General features: G+C 42.5%; 1 protein-coding gene across 2 annotated transcripts in view; it reads right to left on the bottom strand.

Moving 5' to 3' along the window:
* PSMF1 (proteasome inhibitor subunit 1) overlaps nucleotides 1-24,636 on the bottom strand; it is a 33,213-nt gene extending 8,577 nt beyond the window's left edge. Inside the window, exons 1-3 of one of the 2 annotated variants that reach the window (XM_014546566.1) lie at nucleotides 24,462-24,636; nucleotides 23,033-23,115; nucleotides 11,015-11,200 (exon numbers count right to left, since the gene is read on the bottom strand). In XM_014546566.1, the coding sequence (XP_014402052.1) occupies nucleotides 11,015-11,200; nucleotides 23,033-23,115; nucleotides 24,462-24,506 (314 nt within the window). In that variant the 5' untranslated portion in view covers nucleotides 24,507-24,636. The remainder of the gene's footprint in view (nucleotides 1-11,014; nucleotides 11,201-23,032; nucleotides 23,116-24,461) is intronic. The other variant, XM_014546565.1, reaches the window with a different exon arrangement.
* Nucleotides 24,637-27,053: the final 2,417 nt, after the last annotated feature.

Genomic DNA, 27,053 nt, shown 5'->3' with positions numbered 1-27,053 from the left:
TATGTATTTATCACTAACTTGATGGCTTCCCAATAATGATGCTGATGAGATTGGTAATATTAATGAATGTGATTTTTTTATATTGTGTAATAAAATGTATCAACATTGAGCAGATCTGCACATTTCAGTGAACCAATATTTTCCAAACAATTGATACATGATTTTCTAATATCATGCATGGGTAAAAGATCCACTCAAAAGCATGAAAGAGCAGTGGGGTTTAAATGTAATCTATATATTTAAAAGCCTAAGCGACTGTTCGACCATTCGACTGATCGCCATGAGGCGCACTGACCACCAGGGAGCAGTCAACTTGGACAGATGAAAAGAGAAACAGGCGATTGAGTCTATGAAAGATTGCAAGCAGGTGGGGCTGAGCTGCAGTTCGCACTGGGCAGCCGGGCCATCGGCCCAAATTCCGCTGCTCCCCAGGCACCACTCGGGAGGTGCAGTGCCCCCGACCCCCATCAACACCTCCGGTCGCATCCTCCCCAGGCAGCCGGAACCAAGGGATAGAGGGAGGGAAAAAAGAGACCACGAACTCCATCCCTAGCGCCCACCTCTTCCTATCAGACCGGAGCCACCCCAGGACTTGCAGGACGTGCGCGAAGTGGGTGGCCTCGCTGCACAGCTACTGCGACTCCCTGGTCTGCCCTGGGTGACCCTTGGGTACTCATCCCACTTCTCTGAGCCTCAGTCAGCTCCCCTAGCGAGGCCATGGGAGCTCCACCCTAGGGACCCACTTCTCCATAGCTGGGTGCGGCAGACCAGGAGATGCAAGGGGTGGCAGTAGAAGACTTGGGGGGGAGGGGGGTGGGAGGGGCAGATGCTCAACTGACCAGGATGAGCGGGGTCGGGATGAGCCGGAGCGGCTCCTTCCCAGCGCTTCGTGCACTACTACATCCCTTGGGGGATGTTGGATGCTGGTTTCAGCAACTCTCCACGTCGAGGGACCCCACCCGTGCACAAATCTGTGCACTGGGCCTCTAGTAATGTATAAAGCGTTCACTGACATGGATTTGGCTTCTAAATTACAACTAACCCTTAAAGAAACTATAACATGTCAAGTTCTGGTGAAATGCAAAGAACACCCATGATTATTTGAAAAGCTTATTAAACGATTTCTCTCTTCTCCAACAACCTTTAACAAAAACATTATCACTTACTAACTACAGAAACAGAAATGAGAATCTGTCTGTCTTCTATGTTAGATATTAAAGAGATCTGCAACAATGTCATTCTTCTCACTAATATTTTCTGTTTTGGAAAATATAGTTATTTTAATAAAATTTCTTACTTATTTTAACATATAATGGGTTTATTACTGTCATTTTTAAATTAGTGGCAAAATGTGTATTTTGAAATGTTGGGCTGTAATTTCTAACATGATAAACACTGACCGCCCTAACTGGTTTGGCTCAGTGGATAGAGCGTCGGCCTGCGGACTCAGGGGTCCCAGGTTCGATTCTGGTCGGGGGCATGTACCTTGGTTGCGGGCACATCCCCAGTGGGGGGTGTGCAGGAGGCAGCTGATTAATGTTTCTCTCTCATCGATGTTTCTAACTCTCTATCCCTCTCCCTTCCTCTCTGTGGGAAAATCAATAAAATAAAAAAAAAAAAAACAAAAAAAAACAAAAAAAAACACTGACAGACATACCTCAGACAAGAGCTCTTTGGGGTCCTCAGTAATCTCTGAGAGTGCAAGAGGGCTCCTAAGACCAGAATGTTTGGGATCTGCCAGCATGGGAAATATAACTCAAGGAAGTTAAAATATACACACACACACTATATATATAATAAAACCCTAATATGCAAATTGACCCAACGGCAGAACAACCAGTCGCTATGACTTGCACTCAATGCAGGAGCTGCCCCCTGGTTGTCAGTGCGCACCCACAGGGGGAGCGCTGCTCAGCCAGAAGCTGGGCTCACGGCTGGCAAGCGTAGCAACAGAGGCAGGAGCCTCTCCTGCCTCCGCGGCAGTGCTAAGAACCCCTCTGAGGGGTCCCAGACTGTGAGAGGGTGCAGGCCGGGCTGCGGGGAACCCCCCTCCCCCAGTGCACGAATGTTGTGCGCGCACACACACACACACACACACACACACACACATACATACACACACACACACACACAAATGTTCATAGGGTGCAATTTAAAATGAAATACTGGAATGCTAAAAATACCCCCCCCCCCTGAAGTTAGGCAAATGATAACATAGCTGTATTATATAATATCAGATGCTAAAAACCATACTTAATACTTTAGTCAATGAATTATGAAATTAAAAAAATATATAGAACACAAAATATTGGGAACATTAAAAATATGTAAAGATACAGACTGGGATTAAAAATGAATTTTGAATGACATAAGAGCTTTATAGCTAAGGATTTATTTTTAGCAAAGCTGGTTAAGCATGGGAAAAATTATTTTTTCAAAATGGGGAACAGGATTTGGGACAGAGTCTCCTGACTGATGGAGGACAGATGGAGCAAAGGGAAATGGATTAGAATTGTAAATATTAACAACAAAAAAGTTAGGCTTATATGAAAATAAACAAAAAAAATCAACAACCTCCCTTACAGATGGGCTGTTTTCAGTAATTCTCCCTAGAGATCTCAGGAGTAGATCTACTTTCACCCTCAATTCTCCATCACAATGGAATGTCCTCTCCATCTATACCAACATCAAACCCAGCATCAATCCAGCAGACACAGTAGCCTTTGATGAGCTCTGACATACCTCAACACACGGTTAGAGAAGCAACTCTCTTTATGCACTAGGGCAGACATCCCAACTTCGGTTTGCATTTGGAGGTTTATGGGATAGGCAGGATGAGGGTGTGGAAGGTGAGGGGTGAGACACAGAACTGTGTCCTATGGGAAGAGGCAGAGGCTGCTATTTCCCACTGGGAGCATATGCCAAGCTTTTCAGGGATGGGGTAGTTATCACCCTGCAGTACCAGATGGGTCTGCTGCTGTGTTGCTCTTTCTCTACTCCCCAGTCTAAAGCCCCACCCCCAAATTAGGCATTTGAGGGAAAAAACAAAAAGGTGAAAGTGTGAGTGCTGGGCTGCCCAGCAACGTGGTGGTAGTGGTGGTGGTAGTGGTGGCTATAATAAAGGAATGGATGTCATTACAGACATCTGGGCTATAAAGAAAGGGGGCTGGCAAAGAGTGGGGGTGGAGGGAAAAGGGGGCTACAGAGGGAAGACCTGACAGACTCAACTCACTAGTGGCTGACAAAAAACCTCCTACACATCCCGCCTCCTCTTCCAACGATCTGTTCTAGTTCAGTGTCCTAGTCCCGGAAACAGGCTCGCTTGAGAAAAACCTAATGGGGCGGGGGGAAGGAGATGGGTTTCTCCATATGCTCCACATTGAACTTGTACACAAACTGATTACATGAACTAAAACTGAAGGGTGCAGTGAGGAAAGCATAAGCTGAGCCGGACCCACAGAGGAGCAAACCTCAGTCTTCACCCTCCCAGTTAGATACTTCAGGGAGGTTATGCTACTGCCCTACCACTGTCTCCTCCCCTTGTAAAGTAGGGTTGCACTGATCTTCTTGTAGGGCTGTCTAGAAGATGAGTAACCACAAATGAAAGCCAAGATCTGGCCTTTACTCCTGTCCTCGATAAATGGCTGCCAGTGTTGATGTAAGGAAACCATGTCCATAAGAGCCTGGGTCTAAACACAGTCACTAAACACACCCTCTGGGTCAATCCCCTCACACCAATGTGGCTCCACTGCCTCACATCCTTTTATGGGGGGAGGATACGAGGTATTTAAAAACATAAAACAAGGTTCTCTCTGGGGAGACCCTCTACTCATTACACCTTCAGCCTTGTTCTCATCTCTACTGTTGTCTGAATGGGACCTGCTAAGTATTTATTCAACGTTTACTATATTCTGAGCAATGAGCTCAACATGTGACATTCATCAAATTCAATCCTAAGAAACCTCTGAGACAGGAATAATGACCCCAAAGTGCAGATGAGAAAACCAAGGCTCCGAGAGGCTACATGTGCTGGCAGGTAAAGCTACAAGGTTAGGATGTGAACCCAGCCGATCAACCTCCAAAGCTTATTCCTAACTGCCATGTAATACTCTCTCCTTGACACGGGGGTTGGATGGGAGGCAGAAAGAAGGGGAGTAAGTCCTGCCTGCTAAGGGTGGTGTGCAGGTGTGGTGAGGCTCGGCCTCTGCCGAACCCCCTCCAACCCACCAGGCTCTTTAGCCAAAAGCTCTACTGCCAACAGGATCCTTCAGTGGTTTCCACCTGCCCCCGGGGAGACTCATGTACTCCACATCAGGGGCCTTCCAAAACCCATCCCATCCTCCACAGCTGTTGTGTCCTAGGACTCCAGACACGAACTCTTCCTCTAATTTCAGGGACAGTCCCATGCATCTGGCCTAGTGTTCCCTCAGTATGAAACAACCCCCTGAAAGAAATGCTATGAAATAATTCAGACACATAAAAAAAAAAAGAAAAGAAGCTTAAAAAATACTGCTCTTCCCCAGAGAGACACAGCAGAGGTAGCACCTCCTCCAAAGCCTTTCCCAGGGTGCCCATGAAGGATCTCTGCACTAACCTCTGTTAATGGCGGCTATCACTTTAATTTACTCCCTTGTTTTCAAAGCCAGAGGAAGAGTGTGTGCCTCCAGGGTAGGGGTCCAGCCCTAGGGATCTCTAACCCACAGGAAACATTTGCAGAATAGAGAACTCATCAAGTATGTGCAAGGCATAGTAAGTCCAGATGATGGAGCTACAACGAGTTGAGAAAAAAAAAAAAAAGCCAATAATCTTGGGATTAGACAAAAATAACTGAGTGGGTCAACCCCAGGCTAGGGGCCCCGGGTTTTGGTTAACAAACACAAAGGGCAGGACAGTGCAGACCGGCTGTGCCTGCAGCAGGCTGATTGGCTGACACCATTCCCAGGCTCTCTTCTCCATCTTGTGGGCCTAGAACAGTGGCCGGCAAACTGCGGCTCGCGAGCCACATGTGGCTTTTTGGCCCCTTGAGTGTGGCTCTTCCACAAAATACCACGTGCGGGCGCGCACGTACAGTGCGATTGAAACTTCGTGGCCCATGCGCAGAAGTCGGTATTTTGTGGAAGAGCCACACTCAAGGGGCCAAAGAGTCGCATGTGGCTCGCGAGCCGCAGTTTGCTGGCCACTGGCCTCAAACAATGCCCACATCTTCCCTAAAGCCTTTCTCAGCCCAAAGACCAAGAGCCTTCACAGAGGCCCATGCCACTCGCTTGGTAATTATCCACCTTGATAAGGAGTATTGTATCCTGTTCCTTCCCTGAGTGGGGAAGCCTGCTGTAGGCTCTGCAACCACTCACCACCACCCCTCCCCTACTCCATCTGTACCAGCTCTAGCTACCCTACCTGTCCTTCTAGGGCTCTGCAAAGGACAACCCTTCAGGCTGGAGCACCCTTTCTCTCCTGTTTAGAGGTCAGTTCCTTCTTGGGGAAGCCTTGCCTGAACACAAGTGTGGTTCAGGTTCCGCTTCTTATGTGTTCCCAAGTACCCTGCTGTTCCCCTACGAGATGAAATGAGAGCAGAGCCCAGATGCTGTCACTGGCATTAGTGAATCACCCAGGGCTAGATCTAGTGAGCTCAATGAATAGCACAGACTTAAGAACTTAAGTGGCTCCTCAGCCTCTAAATTTTAAAATAATTATCCATGAATGTCTGGATTATTTCTGGACTCTCAATTTTATTCCCTTGCTTTATATGTCAGTCCCACACTGTCTTAATTACTATAGTTTTGTAGTAAGTTGAGAAGTATAAGTCTTCCAAATTTATTTTCCCCCAAGACTACTTTCACTATTTTGGTTCGCTTGCATTTCCATATGAATTTTAGAATCAGTTTGCCAATTTCTAAAAAAACAACACTAACAAACAAAACCTTCCAACAAAAACACTCTGGGATTTTGATTTGGATTATATTGAATATGCAGATCAATTTGGGGAGTATTGACAATATTAAGACGGTTTACCCATGAACACGGATGTCCATTATTTATATCTTCCTTAATTTCTTTCAACAATCTTTTGTAGTCCTCAATGTATAAATCCTATACTTCTTTTGTTAAATTTATTCTTAAGTATTTTATTCTTTTGGGCATTATTGTAAATGTGATCATTTCCTTAAATTCATTTCCGGGTTGTTCCCTGCTAATGTATAGAAATACAAGCAATTTTTGTGTATTGATCTTGTATCCTGTCATATTGCTGAATTTGTATATTAGTTCTAAAAAGTTTTTTTTTTTAATTTCCTTAGGATATTCTACATATAAGACCCCATGTCATTCACAAATAGAGATTGTTTTACTCCTTACTTTCTAATCTGGATTCTTTGATTTCTTGAGTGACTGCCCTGGTACTTGTTACACAACAAGTACTATGTTGTGTAAAGGTAGCAAAAGCAGATACCCTTGCTTGTTCCTGATCTTAGGTGAAAGCACTGAATCTTTCTCCATTACGTTGGAGGTTAGCTGTGGGCTTTTTACAGGTGTTCTTTATTGGGTTGAGAAAGTTTCCTTCTACTGCTGATGGCTTTTACCATGAAAGGGTGCTGAAATTTGCAAATGCTTTTTCTCTATTTGAGATGAACATGTGGGTTTTGTCCTTTGTTCTATTAACATGGTATATTATATTGATTTATTTCCAGATGTTAAGCTAACCAATTCTGGAATAAATTTCATTTGATCATGATGTATACTCCTTTTTATATATTGCTGGATTTGTTCTGCTAGTATTTTGCTGACGATTTTTGCATGTATATTCAGAAGGGATACTGGTTTGTAGTGTTCTTGTGATATCATTGGTTTGGTATCAGGATAATACTGGCCTCACAGAATGAGTTGGGAAGTGTCCCTTCCTCTTCTATTTTTTGAAGGAGTTTGTGAAAGATTGGTATTAATAAAAAAATAATTATTAAGGAAATTTTCAAATGGCCCTAAATAGTACAAATAGTAAATTTATGAATCCCCATGCATCCTTCCACTCGTTTCAATAATTATCAATATTCTACCACTCTTGTTTCACCTCTACTTACTTCCTAATGCCTGATTCTTTAGAGGGTGAAATTACTTTAAAGAAAAAGACTTCATTATAAATATTTGTAAAATATATCTCTCTAATAGATAAAGACTTCTTTTCTTTTAATATAACCAAAATTTAATTGTTTCACAACAAAATTAGCAATAATTCCTAATGTTATCTAATACCTGGTCTATGTTCAAATTTCTCCAAATGTTTCAAAATAATTTTTAGAATTACTATGAATCAAGATCCAAAGAAAGTCCAACACTGTATTTGGTTGATATGACTTTTATTAACAGTCCTCTCTCTCCCTTTCTCCCCCATGCCATTCATTTATTTGATGAAAAAAAAACACACACACAAAACAAGGTCAATTTACTGTGTAAAAATTTTTCATGTTCCATGTTTGGCTCTATCCTCATGTGTCTGTTTAACTCATTCTTCTATCCCTTATGCTTCTCTGAAACTGAAGGTTCGATCTAGATTCAGGTTGCTAGGAACTTACTTATAGAAGACACAATGTCTGGCTGTCCTACTTTCAGTGTTAAGATTGATCTATGGTTTCAGGTGCTATCAGTCTGATCCATCTATACTGATAAAAGAGTAACATGCTAATTAGACCAGACGTATTCCGGACGACCATCTGGACGTCCTTCCTGACAAAGCCTGCAGGGTGAAGCTGCCCTCCAGCAGTACCCAGCGCCAGTGCCTGCGGCTGGCTGCAGCCCAGGAAATGGAGAAGCCGAGCACCCCGCGGTCCTGGGCCGCAGCCAGCTGGAGAAGCCACCCGCCCACCCTGTGGTCCTGGGGGAGACGGAGAAGCCGCCTGCCCCACGGTCCTGGGCCGCAGCCAGCCAGAGAAGCCGCCCGCCCACCCTGTGGTCCTGGGGGAGATGGAGAAGCCGCCTGCCTGAAGTCCAGGTGCTGTACCTGAGGCTGGCTGCAGTCTGTGAGATGAAGAAGCCGCCTGCCTGTGGTCCTGGGCTGCAGCCAGCCGGACTACCCGCCCGCACAGCATCCCGGGGGAGACGGAGAAGCCTCCCGCCTGCAGTCCAGGCGCCAGTGCCTGAGGCTGGCTGTGGCCCAGGAAATGTAGAAGCCGCCCACCCTGAGGTCCCAGGCCATAGCCAGCCGGAGAAGCTGCCCGCCCCACGGCCCTGGGCCACAGCCAGCCGGAGAAGCTGCCCACCCCACAGGCCGGGCGCCAGTGCCTGCTGCTGTGGCCCGGGCGAAGCCACCTGCCCACCGTCCTCCGAGGCTGCAGCCGGCCTGGGTGAAGCCGGCCTGGGTCCTGGGTGCCTTTGGCTGGCCAGAAGGAGGGAAGCCTGGTCCTGGGTGCCTGTGGCCGGCTGGAGGAGGGAATTCTGGGTCCCAGGTGCGGGGCTGAGGCAGAGGTGGTTAGGGGCGATCAAGCCAGCAGGGGAGCAGTTAGGGGTGACCAGGCTGGCAGGTGAGCGGTTAGGAGCCAGAGGGGTCCCAGATTGGAGAGGGTGCAGGCCGGGCTGAGGGACACCCACCATCCCCCGCCCCGCCCCCGTGCATGAATTTCGTACACCGGGCCACTAGTCTATTATAAAATTCCCCATAAACCTTTTATCTAATGGTTTTAGCAACTACCGACAATGTGTATGACAAAGTTTGCAACATGGTGATTTTCTAATTCTTCCACTTCCTCTAAGGATAGGATTTTTTTACCTTTATAATTCTAGACTCTAGGTCTATGATTCCAAAATTAGGATGGCACAGCCTTCAGGTGCCAATTGTGGAAGCTCTGGGGTGTTTTTGCTTGTCATAGTGTCTGCAGAGTCCTCGTGGCATTAACAGACAGAGGCCAGATGCTGCCTGCTCTACAATTCACAGAATCCTACATAACAAAGAATGCACTGCATCCCACACAACTTTTGAAAGTCTTGTTAGACATTAAAGGAGATGTAAAGCCTACATAAATTATCTGAGTCCAAGACTATTCTACATATGAACACAAAGTATTTTTCATACTGGTCTAATACAAAATTTTCCAGGAATATAACTGATGTAATTAAGAAACACTGTCCATCCATTATTTTGTTTGCCATTCTCCTATGGGCTGTTCACCATTTCAGAAAAGTCATGTTAGCAATAGCAACACAGTTTATATACTCAGTTGCTGACACGACTCATCTGTATGCGCCAGCTTCTGTTGCTGTCAAATTCAAGATAATTCCACATAAAACAGCAAATATCTGACTATGTTTTCCAGTGAAATCTTGCTCAGGCATCTAAACAATGAAATACACATTATCTTATTATTAACCAGAGGCCCGGTGCAGGGGAGTGTTAGTGGGGTGGGGAAGGGTCCCTCAGCCCAGCCTGCACCCTCTTGCAATCCGGGACCGCTGGCTCCTAACTGCTCACCTGCCTGCCTGCCTAATCGCCCCTAACCACTCTGCCTGCCTGCCTCATCACCCCTAACCACTCTGCCTGCCTACCTGATCACCCCTAACTGCTCGCCTGCCTGCCTGATTGCCCCTAACCACTCTGCCTGATTGCCCCTAACTGCTCACCTGCCTGCCTGATCGCCCCTAACTGCTCGCCTGCCTGCCTGATCGCCCCTAACCGCCTCTACCTTGGCCCCTGGTGCCGTGGCTTCGTCCAGAAGGACGTTCGGAATGTCGTTCGGCTATCGGTCTAATTAGCATATTACATTTTTATTATTATAGATTACTCTCTTTTTATTTCTCATTTATATTATAGTTAGAATTTTATACCAATTCTATTTGAAACTGAACATTTGGTAAGTAACAATATCTATGAATTCCATTTTGAGAGAGTAAAGGAGATTTCACAGAATATTTATTTTGAAATGGGCAGTGTGTCCAAAATAACTGAATTATTATCTATTTAAGGTCTAAAAATCTCCTCCAATTTGACTGCTGCCCAGACCTTATTCTGAAATCTTGCCACCATATTCTGGTTACATCACAGCCAGAGTATTGTGCTGGGTGTGAGGATACCTGGACCCCAGCCCTGGCTCTGTCTCTTTATTAGTGGCTCATGACCTTACAAAGGTCATCTTACCTCTGTTCCTGTCTGTAAAATAAGAATGTTAGACCAGACAAGCTGTTCCAACCTCTCAACCATTTTTTATTATTCTTTACTCTCCCACAGGACCTAGTATTTCTGAAGATTGCCAAAGAGACTGCCAATTATTACTTACTACAATAATTAAATCAATTTCCCACAAAAATCTAATCAAAAGTATACTAATTGCCAAAGAGAATAAAATAACGATAGTTGGCACTTAATGAGTGTGTATTATGGCCTCAAAGTGAACCTTCCTCCACCCTGCCAATCCTATTACTACTACATTGTGGATTCCAAATTGGAAAGTGCGTCTCAGCCAGAGACTAGTCTCCCTGGTCCTTCTCTCCTCCCTTGGAGCAGAAGTCTCCAGCCCTGAAGGCTGCTATGCTCATCTGCAAAGATCTTGGGCATAATTTGTTCACATACCATGCTGTTTTGGAAAAGTTCTGAAGTTGTCAAAGGGGTCAGGGGACTCCAATAAACTGAAACAGGCAAGACACTGGGACTACATCTTCTATGGGACAGTACTTCTGCATCTTTGCATTTTCCCAAAAAGCCTGTCCAGGGCCCTGCACACACCAAGAGCTCTGGCATCAATAACTGAAGCACCTCGGCAGCCACGTAGGAGTATGCACACAAGCCCCATGGGCATTGACCCTTGGGCTGACTCAGAGGCTCTTTGTAGACTCCATAAAGGGGCAGGCAGCCTTAAGATGCTGGGTAGTTAGGTGACTAGTGGCAGCGCAAGAACTCACTGCTCTACTTATGTCTTCTATCTCCATACACTAGGACTCTGACAAATCTGTTGAAGACACATAGGGGCCAGTGAGGAGGTCATGGCTGGAATCCTTCTACAGAAGCATGGCTGCCCACTGGGGGCTCTATACTCACCAGGAAGGAGGCCGGCTAATGTGTGGGTGCTGTGGGTGAATCCGGAGTGGGTCCACCTCTCTGGCAGTGGCAGGCGGAAACTCCCGATGGGGACTGCTTACACTAGCCTTGTCCCAAGGCTCGTGGAGAGGTGTGATGATTTCAGATGCAATACGAGACCGAAGTTCCTCACTGTTCCTGTAGGTCCTATAGGAGGTAGATGAGGTGTCAACTGTTTGTTGCTGGTTGGCAACCCTTAATACAGTATTTTGGTGGCTGCGACGGCCTTGACAGCTCTTGAAAGTACGCTTAGACTGTTTGCAAGGGTGGGAATGGGCTGCCCAGCAGGCCTTGGCGAGGGGGGCAACAGCCCGAGGTTTTCTACAAGATTTGCGCCTAAGCCTCTTAGGCATCTGAGTTGTCCCTCCTCATTTACCACCCCGTTAGAAAGAGGTGAGAGTGTAGGGGCACAGGGCCTGGACTGGCTACTCCTCTGTACCCACCCCATCCCATCCCACCCTCAATTATGTGTTCATCATGTGTCATGGGAAGGATCATGGAAGGCAAAGGCTCTGGGGGGAGGATAAACTTGGTTCCTGGTCCAAGTAGGCAGGGCTCTGGGGGCTCAAGGTCTAGTTCTGTCACTAATTCAGAGGCCCTTGGAAGGTTCCTCTGGGCCTCCCTTCTCTGCCAGTGAGAGATAAGCAATGTGAGCTATAGATGAGGTGTTGAGGCAGAGTTGGGTAACAGGTGTTTTAAAATGAGCCATATCCTAGGTCAAAAAGCAAACCTCACAAATGTTAAAAACTGAAATAATATGTTTTCTGACCATATGGAATAATATTAAACATCAACACAGAAAGGAAGTCTCCAGATACAAGGAAATTAAGCAACACTAGTCTAGATAATCCATGAATCAAAGACAAAGTCTTGAAAAAATACAAAGTATTGAATAAAAATAAAACATATTAAAATATGTGTGATATAGCTAAAGCAGTATTGAGTGGAAACGTCATAGCATTAAATGCTTACATTGGAAAAAGTGGGGGGGAAAATCATAATAAATCTCAGAGGGAAGGTGGGGGTGGGGGGGTAGGAGGAGAGATTAAGGAAAATTCTGACTTAAGAACCTAGAAAAAGAAGATCAAATTAAACCCAAAGCAAGCAGTATGAAATAATAAAGAACAGAAATCAATAAAGCAGGAAAGTAGTAGAGAAATTTAATTAAAAAGCTGGTTCTTAAAAAAATGAATAAAATTGATAAACCTATTGCAAGACCAGCAAACATAAAAAGAGAAGACACAAATCACCCGTATCAAGAAAGAAATGAGATTTTACAACAGCTCTGTTGCTAATGAAAGAATAATAAGAGACTACTAAGAACAACTTAATTCAACAACTTAGACCAATTCTTTAAAACCACAAACTCTAACAACTCAGCCAAAATGAAATAGATAATTTGAATATAGTAACTAAATCCATACTTAAGCACCCCAAAAAGAAATCTCCAGGTCCAGATTATTTCAATGGATAATTCTACCAAACATTTAAAGAATTAATATTTTTTTAAAAGAACATCAATTTATAGTCACTCCCAGAAAAATACAAGAGGAAGAAACATTTCCCAACTCATTTTATGAGGCCAGTAATACCCTGATATCAAAACCAGGCAATGAGTACAAAAAAAGAAAACTACTGACCAGTATTTCCTATGAACTTGGATGCAAAAAATGCTCAACAAAATATTAACAATTTGAATAAAAAATATATAAAAAGAAATATACACCACAGGATTTATTGTAGGTATGCAAGACTGGTTCAATATTACCATACCGATAAGTTAAGAAAAATCAAATAATTATGTCAATTGATGCAAAAAAATATGACAAAAGACCTATAGTAAATCTATTCATGAGAAAAACTCTCAACAAACTAGGAACAGAGGGGAACTTCCTCAATTTGATAAAGAGCATCTACAAAAAAAGCCCATAGCTAGCAATATATTTAGTAATGAAAGTCTGAATACTTTAGGAACAAGGCAAGCATATCCTCTCCCACCACTCTTATTTAGCATAATACTGGAAGTTCTAGCTCCTTCAATTTTGCAACTTAGAAATTCACACATGAAACCTACATGTGCATGTTGACCAATGTCACCCCAGTAAAATTTAATTAAAAAAACACATTCAAACCTGAAAAAAAAATTAAGCAAGAAAAAGCACACAGATTAGAAAACAAAAAATAAAACTGCCCCTATTTGCAGATGACATGATAGTCTACCTTGAAATTCTAAAGGAATCTATAAACTCCAACACTGTGAGCTCACCAAATATTTAATATACAAGACAGCATATAAGAGCAATACACAAAAATAAACAGCATTTCTATATACAAACAATGAACATTTGAAAATCAAAATTAAGAAAGAACTCCATTTATGATCACCTCTATTCCCCCCCAAAAATAACAAAAACATGTTCAGATTCTATATGTTTAAAATTACAAAATGATCATGAAAGTAACCTAATTAAGACCTAAGTAATTGGAGACATACTATGTTCATAGTAAAAGTGTCAAGTTTCCCCATCATAGGTTTAACGATCAATAGGTTTAATGCAACTTCTATCAAAATTCCAGCAGGTTTTTTTTATAGACACAAACTTATTCTAAAGTTTATACAGAAAGGCACAGATCCTAGAATAGCTAAACCTATCTTGACAAAGAAGTGAATGGAGGAATCATTCTACTCAATATTAAGGTTTACTATGTATCTACAATAATCAGTATTGTGTGATAGGGGCAGAGGGATAGACACAAAGATCAATGGAAAAAAACAAAACAAAACAGAGAACCCAGAAATAGACCCACACAAGTACAGACTACTGATTTTCAACAAAGTTGCAAAAGCAATCCTATATAATAAAACCCTAATATGCAAATTGACTGAACGTGGGAATGACTGCTCGCTATGATGTGCACTGACCACCAGGGGGCAGATGCTCAATGCAGGAGGTGCCCCTTGGTAGTCAGTGGGCTCCCATAGGGGGAGCACCACTCAGCCAGAAGCCAGGCTCACGGCTGGTGAGAACAGCGGTGGTGGTGGGAGCCTCTCCTGCCTCTGCTGTAGGCAGGCAGTAAGGAACGAGAGGTCCTGGACTGCGAGAGCCCCAGACTGTGAGAGGGATGTTTGACTGCCAGCTTAGGCCAGATCCTGGGGGAATCAGGCGTAAGCGAGCAGGCGGACATCCCCTGAGGGGTCCCGGACTGCCATAGGGTGCAGGCTGGGCTGAGGGACACCCCGCCATGTACGAGTCTCGTGTACCGGGCCTCTAGTTCAATATAAGAGCAAATGGTGTTGAAGCAATGATATCCACAGGCAAGAAACCTCACATCTTACACAAAAGTTAACTTAAGCCTTGGCTGGGTGCTCAGTTGGTTGGAGTGTCATCCCGTACACCTAAAGGTTGCATGTTTGAATCCCAGTCAGGGCACATACCTAGGTTGCAAGTTCGATCCCCCATCAGGGCGCGTCCAGGAAACAAATGACTGATATTTCTCTCTCTCTCTCTCTCTCTCTCTCTCTCCCTCCCTCCCTCCCTCCCTCCTCCCCCTCTCCTTTCCCCTCTAAAAATCAATAAAAACTTATCCTCAGGTGAGAATTAAATTTTTAAAAAATTAATCTATAATAATAAAAGCGTAATATGCTAATTAGACCAGACAGCCGAACGACCTTCCAGATGTCCTTCCGGATGAAGCCGCAGTGGTGGGGGCTGAGGCAGAGGTGGTTAGGGGCAATCAGGTAGGCAGAGTGATTAGGAGCCAGCGGTCCTGGATTGCGAAAGGGTGCAGGCCGGGCTGAGGGACAACCTCCTCCCGTGCATGAATCTCGTGCACCGGGCCTCTACTTTAAAATAAATCACAAACTTAAATGTAAGACAAAACTAAAATGTTTAGAGAAAATATTTGGGAATCTAGGGCTAGGCAAAGAATTCTTAAAACTTAACACACTAAAAGCAAAAATGATAAAATAGATATTTTCAAAATTCAAAACTTATGTTTTGCAAAAGTCCCTGTAAAGAGAAAGAAAAAACACAATACAGAATAAAGTAATTATAAATCCCTACCTAACAAAGACCTTGTATCTGAAATATATACTTGTATAAGGAACTCTCAAAATTACAACAGTAAAAAAAAAAATTAGAAAACGGGCAAAAGACATTTTGCCAAAGAAGATGTACAGATGGTAAATACACACATGAAAAGATGCTCAACATCATTAACCATTAGGAAAATGCAAGTTAAAACCACAATGAGATATCACTACATATCTACCAGAATAACTAAAATGAAAAATAGTGATAACACCAAATGTTGGTGAAGATACAGAGACCACTCACAGACTGATGATGGAAGTGTAAAATGGTATATGTACTCTGGAAAATTGTTTGGCAATTTCTTAAAAAACTAAACATGCAATTACCATTGTACTCTTGGGCATTTACTGCAGAGAAATAAAAAATTTGTCCACACAAAAGCCTGTACATGAGTGTTCATAGCACCTTTATTTGTAATAGCAAAAAGCTGGAAATAACTCAGATATCCTTCAATGAATGAACAAACTGGGTATATCCATACCACAAACACTACTTAACAACACAAAGAAACAAACTATTGGTGCATGCAACAACTCGGATGGATGAGAAGTCAACTCCAAAAGCTTACATACTGTATGATTCCACTTATATATTTTTGAAATGAGATAATTTTACAAATGAAGAATAAGTAATGGTTGCCAGGAGGAAGAGTAACCGTGGCTATAAAAGGCATCAGGAGCCCTAGCTGGTTTGGCTCACTGGATGGAGCGTTGGCCTGGGGACTGAAGGGTCCCAGGTTTGATTCCGGTCAAGGGCATGTGCCTTGGTTGCAGGCACATCCCCAGTATGGGGGTGTGCAGGAGGCAGCTGATCGATGTTTCTCTCTCATCGATGTTTCTAACTCTCTATCCCTCTCCCTTCCTCTCTGTAAAAAATCAATAAAATATATTTTTTTTTCAAAAAGGCATCAGGAGGGATCCTGCGGTGGCTTTGTATCACTGTATCCAAGTCAAATTCTGGTCATAATGTCTAGTATAGTTTGTACAATGTTATCATTAAGGTAAAAAGTATAAAGGACACAAATGGTCTCTCTGTATTAAAAGTTTAATTAAAAATACATTTATTGTATAACCATAAAATAAATGGAGGTTAGACTAGATCAGTGGTTTCAGGTCTTTAGCAAAGCATAGAAGGGGGGGCCCAGGGAGGGCAAGAGAAAAGCCAAGTGGATGGGGCATAGGGAGCTCCATTTCCTGCTCTGCCCCCCTTTCCACCAGAGCACCTCTGCGTTAACCAATTTAATATCAATCCTGAAGAACACTGTGCTTGAAGGAGTTCATGGTTAGAAAGTGGTAATACCTGCAATGGCCTGAAAGTGCTAAGGGCCTGTGGGGTCCATACATCCCTACAAAGAATAGGTTTCTACTTACAACACAGAACTCTGGGGACTTTACTGCTTCGCTGACCAAGTTGGTTGGGAGGGATAAAGGAATCTAACTTTCCAATCAGATGAACGATGTGTGGTGCACTTAGAAGACCTCTGATATCCCTATGTAAAATGTTTACATGTAGAACTCAGGTCTGATTCAGAAACTACCAAGAGAAGTTCTCACACAATTTCCAAGTCTCAGTAAAACTGCCACTTAGGTGGTAGCAAAAGAGCTTGTCATCCTGTCTAACATAGAAAGGGCATGGCAAAAAACACACAACAGGTTTATACTCCTTGGCAAACCGCAATTTGCTCACAAAGGGGCACAAATAACTAACTAAAACAGACAAGACATGCCATAATGACCTCACAGGGAGGGCCGCATGGGGATAGGGGACTAGAAGCAGGCAACTCAGTGCTACGCACAGTAAGGCAGAGGGAGGGCGGGCCTTATGATTAGGAGGCAGATTCCATACCCTAGCTCTCAAAGCCTCCGTTTCCATGGAGATGATTCCTAGTGATCAGATTTCCCCCCTTTGCTATTTACTAAGAGCTTGGGCCCAGCACTAAGCACTCTGTGCTGACATCTCATTCAATTCATTCTCAGAACAACAGCTGAAATAGTACTATTATATCCCTCATTTCACAGTAATCAAAAAAACAAAACACCCACACACATAAGACCTAGCAACAAATGTATTTTAAAAAACAAATAAACATTATTACTATTTCTCTCTCAGTATTGCTGAGGCAAGGAAATGCCCTAATGTGCATGAACAGCTTAATACAGGCCTGGATTCTTAACACAAGTTTTGTCAATTTCTCTCCCAGTGGAATTCCAGAATGAAGAAGTCTAGCGAGACCACACTCCAAATGTCCTTCCCTTATATCTTGTTAAGGGGTTTAGTGGGGTCATGGTGTGGGCAGCTCTCCAAAGGCCAGGCCTGGCCTCACTTCACTCTTTGATTCCTTTGTCTACTATAGCGATTTTCAACCTTTTTCATCTCATGGCACACAAATTACTAATATTCTGCAGCACACCAAAATATATATATATATATATATTTTCTTTTTGCTGAACTGACAAAAAAAAAAAGGTATAGTTTTGATTCATTTACAAATGATTATTGTGTTGATGGCTGTCATTTTTTTTTAACCCTCACCTGAGGGTATGCTTTTATGATCTGAGAGAGGGAGAGGGAGGGAGAGAGAAAGAAACATCGAATGGTTGACTCCCATGTGTGCCCCAACTGGGTACTGAAATCACAACCTAGGCATGTGCCCTGACCAGGAATCGAACCCATGACCCTTTGGAGCAGGGAATGATGCTCCAACTAACTGAGCCACACCAGCCAGGATGCTGCTCATTTTTTTTATTTGACAATCTAAGGGAAAAGAGGTCAGTGTGCCTGACTAAACAGTCAATTATTGCATGTTTTAAAAATTCTTGTGGCACACTGGTTGAAAATTGCTGGTCTACATGCAAAATAGACCCAGGACTTGCTCTCAAGGAGATCACATGCTAACAGGGGAAACCAACTCTAAAAAGTTAATCATAAAATACCCACTTATTATATTTTTAAAAGGTTGTTTCAAAACACCAAATGTGGGGTGGGGCAGGGAAGGCTTCTCCGAGGAGCTAACATTTAAACGGAAACGGAAAGAACAGGAATTGGCTATGGAGGTAGCTGGGGAGAGCATGCTAGGCAGAGGGAAGAACTCTGAAGAGGGAAGAGAAGCATGGCACCATGGCTAAGACACAGGGGCAGGTGGCACAGGATGAGGTTGGAAGGCTTAGGCATGAGGCTTTAGGCCTCATCAAGGATTTTGTTCTTTATCCTCAGAGAAATGAAAATTCACTGAAGGGTTTTAGTCTTTTTCCCCCAATTAAAAAATACTTAAAACTGTATCAATATAACATTTTAAGTGTACAGTTCAGTAGTGTTTAAGTACATTCACATTACTGTGCAACCCACCAACAACAACCATGTTCAGTACTCTTTTCATCTTGCAACACTGAAACTCTACCCATTAAACAGTAGCTCCCTGTTCTGTCCTCTCCCAGCCCCTGGCAATGATTATACTACTTCCTGTGTCTATGAATCTGACTACTCTAGGTACCTGATATAAGTGGAATCATACAATATTGTTTGCTTATGATTGGCTTATTCCCTTAACCTAATGTCCTCAAGGTTCATGCTGAAACCCTCCTTCCTTTTTAAAAATGAATAATATTCCATTGTATGTATATACCACATTTTGTTTACCCATTCACCTGTCCTAGGTACTCATAGGTACTTATGTTGCTTCCACCTTTTGACTACTGTGAATAATGCTTCTCTGAACATGGGTGTACAAATATATCTGTAAGATCCTGCTTTCAACTCTACCAAGTGTATGCCCAGAAGTGGAACTACTGGATCATACAGTAGTTTAATCTTTTGAGGAACCACTTTCTATAGTGACTGCATCATTTTACATTTTCACCAATAGTGTACAAGGGTTCCAATTTCTCCCCATTATCACTAATACTTATTTCCTGATTTAAAAAAAAATAGTAGCCATCCTAATGCGTGGAGGATTTCACTGAAGGATTTCAAGCAAGGGTTTTTAACCATGATTTAATCTATGTTTTAAAAAGTCTGGTCTGACTGCTGTGTGGTAAATCGACGGGAAGGGGGTAAGCAGGAATGGAAGTCGGGCTCTCCTCACATAGTGGTTGTATGGAAGAGGGGAGCATACAAAGAGGGGTAGCCAGAATGATGGAGGGAGGTGGTGTGGAAGTCTGAGCGGAGTACTGAAGATTTAAAATGGTTATTGCTGATTAGATACAACCAAATGCAACAGGGTTTCTAGGCAGTTCTGATGACTGCCGATTTATAGTGATGCCAGGCTTCCTCCAAAACCCCAAGAGGTAATGAAAATGGGGAAAAAGTCCCTAAATGGAATAAAGTGGAAGTAAATGGGATAAACTATATAGTAAACAGATAATTTCATTATACTGGAAAGACAAGCATTAACTTAAGTACCTTTTGAACACAATACTCTTCACTTTATACATCCTCAGTGGGATACCCACAAAGGACAAAAGACCTGGGAAGAGATCATATTTGAAACTTTACTTAGTAGATTTGTTCTTGGTGGGTTCTGATGTAGCAGTTCAGAAACTATTTGTGTATATTTTAGGATCAAACAAATACAAACAAGTAAATATATTGGTGGTGCCGGGCCCCAGAGTTCTCACCACAGAAGGAGATAGATACAAGGATGGAATAAGAGAATAAGAATCCCATGGACTTAGATAAAAAGTAGAGGTATCAGCTTGAAATTCAAGACAAACAAACTTTAAGGAAAAAGCTGCCTACCTCTATTCTCTGAGAAGACCTGGAAGCAATGACATCCTTAGTCTTAATGAACATACTCAGGGTGAAGATTTTGGTTTTCAAATAATATTCCCTATGAACAGAAATCATGGTTCCTCAGAAAAATGGCTAATTTCAAGGCAGGGGCAAGGAAAGTGCAAGATGAGACTAGAACATCTTATCGTGCCAGAAAGTATGAAAACACTCAAAGAAGGAATGAGGACATGTCAAAAGGACAAAGGAAGCAGCTTGAAGAGGTTCCTGCTGTCATCTCTGGAACAACTTGAGCATTCAAAGAATGACAGAAATGGACTATAACTCTGAAAAAAAAAAAAAGAACCCGTAAGTCTGCACTGATATTTTAAAAGTTAAAAATAAAGGGGACAAGAAGAATAGAAAACTTTTTTTAAAAAATGCTAACTAATAAATGTAGAAAGAATAATAAAAAATAACTATTTTATAATTATCACAATAATAATAGATTCAGGCAAGAATCTTTGATAGATGCTAAAACCACTGGGTGAAAGACCAGTGGGAAGCAGATTATTTAGTCTGCTAGCATAATCCCACAGATCACTTATTAAACACAAGCAAAAACAAATGCCTTTATTGCAAAGAAAACTGGAAAATAGTATCCTAACCAAGCGATCAACTGAACAAAATCAACTGAGACAGACGTCATGACATGCCTGATGTGAAACACTGAGAACACAGCCTCACCCATGTACAGTAGGTCCTCGGTTACATCGGAGATCCATTCCTATAGCGCGACATAACGCGATTTTCGCCACGTCGGAACCTACCTACGTAAGCACCTACGTCACTCACACGGAGCACATACACACCAGTAATGAAGTGAAACAGTAAAAAAATTTAAAAGATAACAATTCCTGACCTTTACTTGTGGTAAATAAATAATAAAAAACATAAAGCACCTATGTACATATGTCAAAATGACGAACTTTTTTTTTTTTTATAAATAAATGGGAGATGGCGACATAACCACGAAATGACGTACGTTGAGTCCGACATAACCCGAGGACTGTCCGTAGTGTCCTTGTGGAAAATGTTCAACCTACATCACACGATGAGGAAGCAATCTGATCAATCCAATCCTGAGGAAGAAATCTGAACATTCTACACAACAACTGACCTCAAGTCTTCAAAAATACCAGTGCCACACACACACAAAAAGTCTAAGAAACTGCCTAGGTTAAAGGTAATTAAAAAGACATGAAAATAAATGCAATGTGTGATCTTGTTTGGACAAGGAAAAAACCCTCAAACCCAAAACCAAAAGACTAGCTAGCTAAAAGGGACACTGCTGTGCTGACTGCAGAAATCGGAACGTGAGCTGTGTAGTAAATGATACTAATGTATCAACGTTACAGCTCTTAAGTGTGATGACGTGTATTAAGGTTATAGGAGCATGCCCTTTTAAGGAGATAAATGCTAAAATATTTAGGAGTTAAGGTCCATAAAGTCTGGAAATAATTCTCAGATGGTTCAAGAACAAAAAAGCATCTAAAAATTAAGCAAATAGGGCAAAATGTTAAAAACATTTGGTGAATCTAGCTCAGCCGTGGGCAAACTACGGCCCGCGGCTTGCGGGCCGGCCCGTTTGAAATGAATAAAACTAAAAAAAAAAAAAAGACCGTACCCTTTTATGTAATGATGTTTACTTTGAATTTATATTAGTTCACACAAACACTCCATCCATGCTTTTGTTCCGGCCCTCCGGTCCAGTTTAAGAACCCATTGTGGCCCTCGAGTCAAAAAGTTTGCCCACCCCTGATCTAGCTGATGGGTATATGAGTGTTCACTGTAATATTTCTGCAACCATCTTTTCTGTAGGGTTGTAAATTTAAAAATAAGAAATTAAGAGAATGAGAAGACAAGACTAGGAAAAAATATTTGCAAAACACATACTATATGATAAAGGACTGTTATCCAAAATATATAAAGAATTAAAACCCAACAATAAGAAAAAAATTAAAAAATGGGCTGAAGACCAGAAGAGCCTCACCAAAGTATATATACAGATGGTAAATAAGCATATGAAAAGATGCTTAACATCCTATGTTATTAGGTAACTGCACATTAAAACAAATAATGAGATACCATTACACATCTATTAAAATGGCCAAAATCTGAACTGCTAACACCAACAAATGCTGACAAGGATGTGAGACAATAGGAATTCTCATTCATTGCTGCTGGGAATGCAAAATGGTACAGTCACTTTGGAAGAGAGATGGCAGTTTCTTATAAACCAAAACATACTCCAACACCACCAAGGGTGAACTCTAAAGTAAATTATGGAACTTGGGTGATAATGTGCATCAGTACAGGTTCATCCATTTTAAAAAATGCACCATCTAGTGAGGAATGCAGATAGTGACAGAGGCTGTGCATGTGTGTGTGTGCGTGTTGCGGGGGTATGGGGGGAGGAGGAGACAGGAAGTACATGGGAAGTATGAACTGCTCTAAAAATAGTCTATTAAATAAATAAGTTGGGCCCTGGATGGTGTGCTCAGTAGTTAGAGTGTCTTCCCATGCACTGAATGGTCATAGGTTCTATTCCCGACCTGGTTAGGCAAATACCCAGGTTGTGGGTTCGATCCCTGGTTGGGGCACATACATGAGGCAAACAATTGGTGCTTCTCTCTCACATCAATGTTCCTCTCTCTCTCTCTCTCTCTCTCTCTCTCTCTCTCTCCCTAGAATCAATGAAAAAGCATATCCTTCAGTGAGGATTAAAAAAAAAATGTTGGGGGTGGAATGGAGACCTGATTAGGGACACTTTTTCTCAGGAGCCTACTCTAAATGACCGCCTTGGCCCAGCCCCATCTCTACTCCGGAGCCACTATAGCACTTGTGGATTCTTGATTGCATAATTTTATTTCACGTAACATTTCCCACGAGTCTTCTTTTCAAATAAATTAAAAATAGGAAAAGAGAACTGAGAAGAGACTGTGCCCAGGAGTGAAAGATCCTTCTGTTAACCTTCCTTAATTCTCTGGATATCTCCACGCCATTCCTTATATCTGGTCACTGGCGCTCGCTCGCGCGCTCGCTCTCTCTCTCTCTCTCTCTCTCTCTCTCTTTCCCTCCCCTCCTCCACCCCCCAGGGAAAGCTCTCACTTAGAAGTACCTGTGGAAGTCAAGCAGGTTTTCTGAATCAATATAATCATCCAAGTTGAGGGTCAAATCTGACACTTGCTGTGAGCCATATTCCTAGAAAAAAAAGAGAGAGATGGACTATTTCTGGGCTAAAGAAACATGTATGTGCACAAAGAGACATAGATAAGGACTGTTTGTAATACAGGAAATACCCTTCTAATGATTGGGGACTTCTCTGATTTAGGAATATCATTTTTTTGAGGCAGAGCCCAGAAAACCTACTTCCTAGGCTCTTTTGCAGCCTGGGCACAGGCATGTAACTGAGGAGCCAAAAAGATGCACAACTTTGACATGGAGGTGGGCAACATGGGGAAGCAGGCTGAGCAAGAGACAGACATCTTACTAAGGAGGGGTTCCAGCATCAGCGGCTCAGGAGAAGAAGCACCAGGCCAGGCAGGACTGGCCAGTCCCTAACATCCTTGTGGTGGCCACAGCAGTGGTTTCAATGGCATGGTTTGGGGCACTATCCTGGAGCCCAGATTTGAACCTGTTTTCTATCCCTTCCAATAATTCAAGGAAACTATCCCAATTCTTCCACAAACGCAATCTGTAAACTAACCTGAAGGGATTTTGTTGTTTGGAACTAAGAACCTTGTCTGATACAAGATCTAAGTGTTCATCAAAAGGATAAATAAATTATGGTATTATGGAATACGGCATAGTAAATTAATGAATAAGTATAGCTACTAGGATATGCATTCCTATGTAAAGACCTCCAAAATATACTTTTCCATGAACACACACAATCAGAACAAAAAGAAAATCACTGCCTTCATGGTGCTCACTGTCCAGTGATAGAATACAAACATTAACCCAAAGCATGAATAAGTACATAAGTACACATTGTGGTACCAGGCAGGAAAATGAAAGGATCAAGTAGAGAAGTACACTTTAGATTTTTCTGGCAGGTGAGAGTAGGTAGTCAGGACTGAGCTTTCTGAGGAAGTGAACTATGAGAGGGCGTAGGCCTGGCTAAAGAAAGGGTGAAGAGTGTGTATGCATGTGAGGCCCTCACAGGGGAAAGAGCTTCCCAGCATAGGAAACAAGAGATGTAAAGGCTTCAAGGCAGCAAGAAGAGAAGCTTAGCTAAAGAACTAAAATATCCCCCAGGGGCTATGGTTTTCCCTCCCAGATTGTCACTGAATAGACTTATCTTAATTTACTTAACCATTCCCCTGTGATGGAAAGCCCTCCTCACCCCCACCCACCCCCCAATACCAGTGGTGAAAATCTTTGAGCACAAAGCTTTCTATCTTTAGGGTTCTTGCTTCAGAATAAAGATACAGAAGTAGGATCAATGGGTAAAGGCTTCACAAATATTTAGGGCTCTTCATCCATACAGTTAAATGGGTTTCACATCTACTCTCATCACCAGATCCCTCCTTGTCTCAGACACTCACCAGCACATTGATGATCATGCTCTTCTCCACAGTGACAGCCTTCATAAGGAGCTTTCTGGACCCCTCCTTCGACTCATACCGGAGGACGTACAGGTCTTTATTGTTGTTCCATCCGACAGGCAGCAGTTCTGATTTCTTATCACTGGGAACTGGCTGAGAAGACACCAGGGTTGAGAGGAGGAAGGTTACAACCTCAGAACACAGCTATGAAGGATTTATAATCTAATCACATTGCTTGCTTCACAGATGAGGGCATAGGGGTCAGGAGCTCTGGGACCCAGGTCTCTGGACTCGCGCTCCTGCTCCTCTCTCGTCTCTGACTGCCTTTGTCACACTCCACTGGAACCTGTCAAGAATCTGCCTTGCTTCAATAATCTCCTCACCATCCCTCTGCCAAGAATAAGGCCAATCATTTCAAGGAAATCTGTGAAATTCTAAGATAGTGTTTTTAAAAGTCTGGAATGTGGGCCATCTACAATAGGATCACTAAAGTGTTGACTAAAATACAGATTCGAACGTACCCCCCTCCAGATTACTGTAGTGGCTTAACAAAAATTATGAACAATTTCATACACATATGAAATATAGCATATGTACAAGATAAAAAAGAACTATAAAATGGACACCTATGTATCTGCCACCAGCTTGAGATAGAATATCACCAATACTGCTAATGCCTTGAGTAGTGTACCCCCAATGAAGCTCTCCCCCTCCCCCTCATGGGTTATTACTACTCTGTATTTCTAAAAACTTCTTACTTTTCCTTATAGTTGTATTACTATGCACACAACCCTAAAAATAAAATTTTCAAATGTTTTTGAATTTTATATAGATTGTATCAATTTATCACTTGCCTTTTTCATTCAATGGTTTTTTGAGATTCATCCATGTCAATGCATTTCACTATAGTTGATTCACTATATAGCATTCCATTGCTCTACAGTTCACAGCTATATAGCATACCATTGTATGAATATCTTACAAGTTACACTTTCACTTGTTGGTAGGTATTTGGAGTGTGTACAGTTTATCCGTTTAGCTATTATAAAGACTGCTATAAACATTCCTGTACACATCTCCTACTACACATGTGGATAAATTTCCATACAGTATGTCTGGGGGAAGGACTTTTAATTTATAAGATAAAGTGTAATTGCATCCCAAAGAGGTACTGATTTATAATCCCATCAGCATAAGAGTTCCTGTTGCTCCGTGTGGTCAGCAATATCGCTATTGTCCAATTTAAATATTTTTGCCAACCTGGTGGGTGAAAAATGCATCACTGAGAGTTGTGATGTCTTCCTTCCTTTTTTTTTTTTTTAGCAACCCTAGGACTTTCCTTTTATACACTAGAGTTTAAAAAGAGTTCCTGTTGCTCCGTGTGGTCAGCAATATCGCTACTGTCCAATTTAAATATTTTTGCCAACCTGGTGGATGAACAATGCATCACTGAGAGTTGTGATTGTCTTCCTTCCTTTTTTTTTTTTTTTTTAGTAACCCTAGGACTTTCCTTTTATACACTAGAGTATGAAAAACAGTTCTCAAACTATTTCTATAGTAAGAACTAATATAGTGACTTCCAGGTGGGGAAAGATTTCTTAAACAAAACTGACAAAAGAAAAAAAAAGTGCTGCCTTTGAGACTATTCATAATTTAAAGCTTCTCTTCAACAACAGACACTACAAATAGGCAGCCACAGGTTAGGATGAGGTTATTTGCCATGTCTACAAATGAAAAGAATTAATAATCAGCACATAAAGGGAATGCTTGGAAATGAACAAAAGTTGTGAACCCACTTGAAAAACTGGCAAAAGATAAGAGCAGCTAACAGTGTATAAATGATTGTTTAATAGCACTTAGAGAAGCACAGGTTGAAATAATGAGATACCAGGTTACACCCCAGATTGGTTATTATCCATATTTCTACTTTTTGTCAGGTGTTTGTGAGGGTGTGGGGAGAATAGGACCCCCCAGACACTGCTTTCTGGTAGCCACTCTTACAACCACTTTGGAGGGCAATCTGGCAGTATTCAGTGCAATGAGGTGAGCTGACATGCCATGACCTCCACTCCTGGAAGAAACCCTATGCACAGAGGCACAGAGGACATGACAAAGAATTTTCATCACCAAAGTGGAGGGGAAATAAGACATCTCCTCACAGAGGAGCATGATATAGCAGTGAGAAGGAATAAACTAGATCTAATTGTAACATTACAGGTAAAAGTAAAAATCTATACTAATAATCTATACTAATAAAAGGGTAATATGCAAATTGTTGGGAGGCCCTCACGCAACAACTGAACAGCAGGCTGTGTAGGGCGACCAGGCCGGTGGGGTGCAGTGAGGGGCAACCAACCGACCGAACAGCAGGCTGCGTGGGGTGACCAGGCCGGCAAGGGGGGGGGGCAGTTAGGGGCAATCAGGACAGCAGGCAGAGGCGGTTAGGGTTGATCAGGCAAGCAAGGGGGGCAGTTTGTGGCGATCAGGCAGGCAGGCAGAGGTCGTTAGGGGCAAAAAGGCAGGCAGGCAGGCAGGTGAGCGATTGGAGCCAGTGGTCCCGGATTGTGAGAGGGATGTCCGACTGCCAGTTTA

This window comes from Myotis brandtii, unplaced genomic scaffold, assembly GCF_000412655.1.
Source record: "Myotis brandtii unplaced genomic scaffold, ASM41265v1 scaffold450, whole genome shotgun sequence".
Taxonomy (NCBI): Eukaryota; Metazoa; Chordata; class Mammalia; order Chiroptera; family Vespertilionidae; genus Myotis; species Myotis brandtii.
Note: the sequence above shows the minus strand (reverse complement) of the source record. Positions and strands in the feature narration are given on the sequence as shown.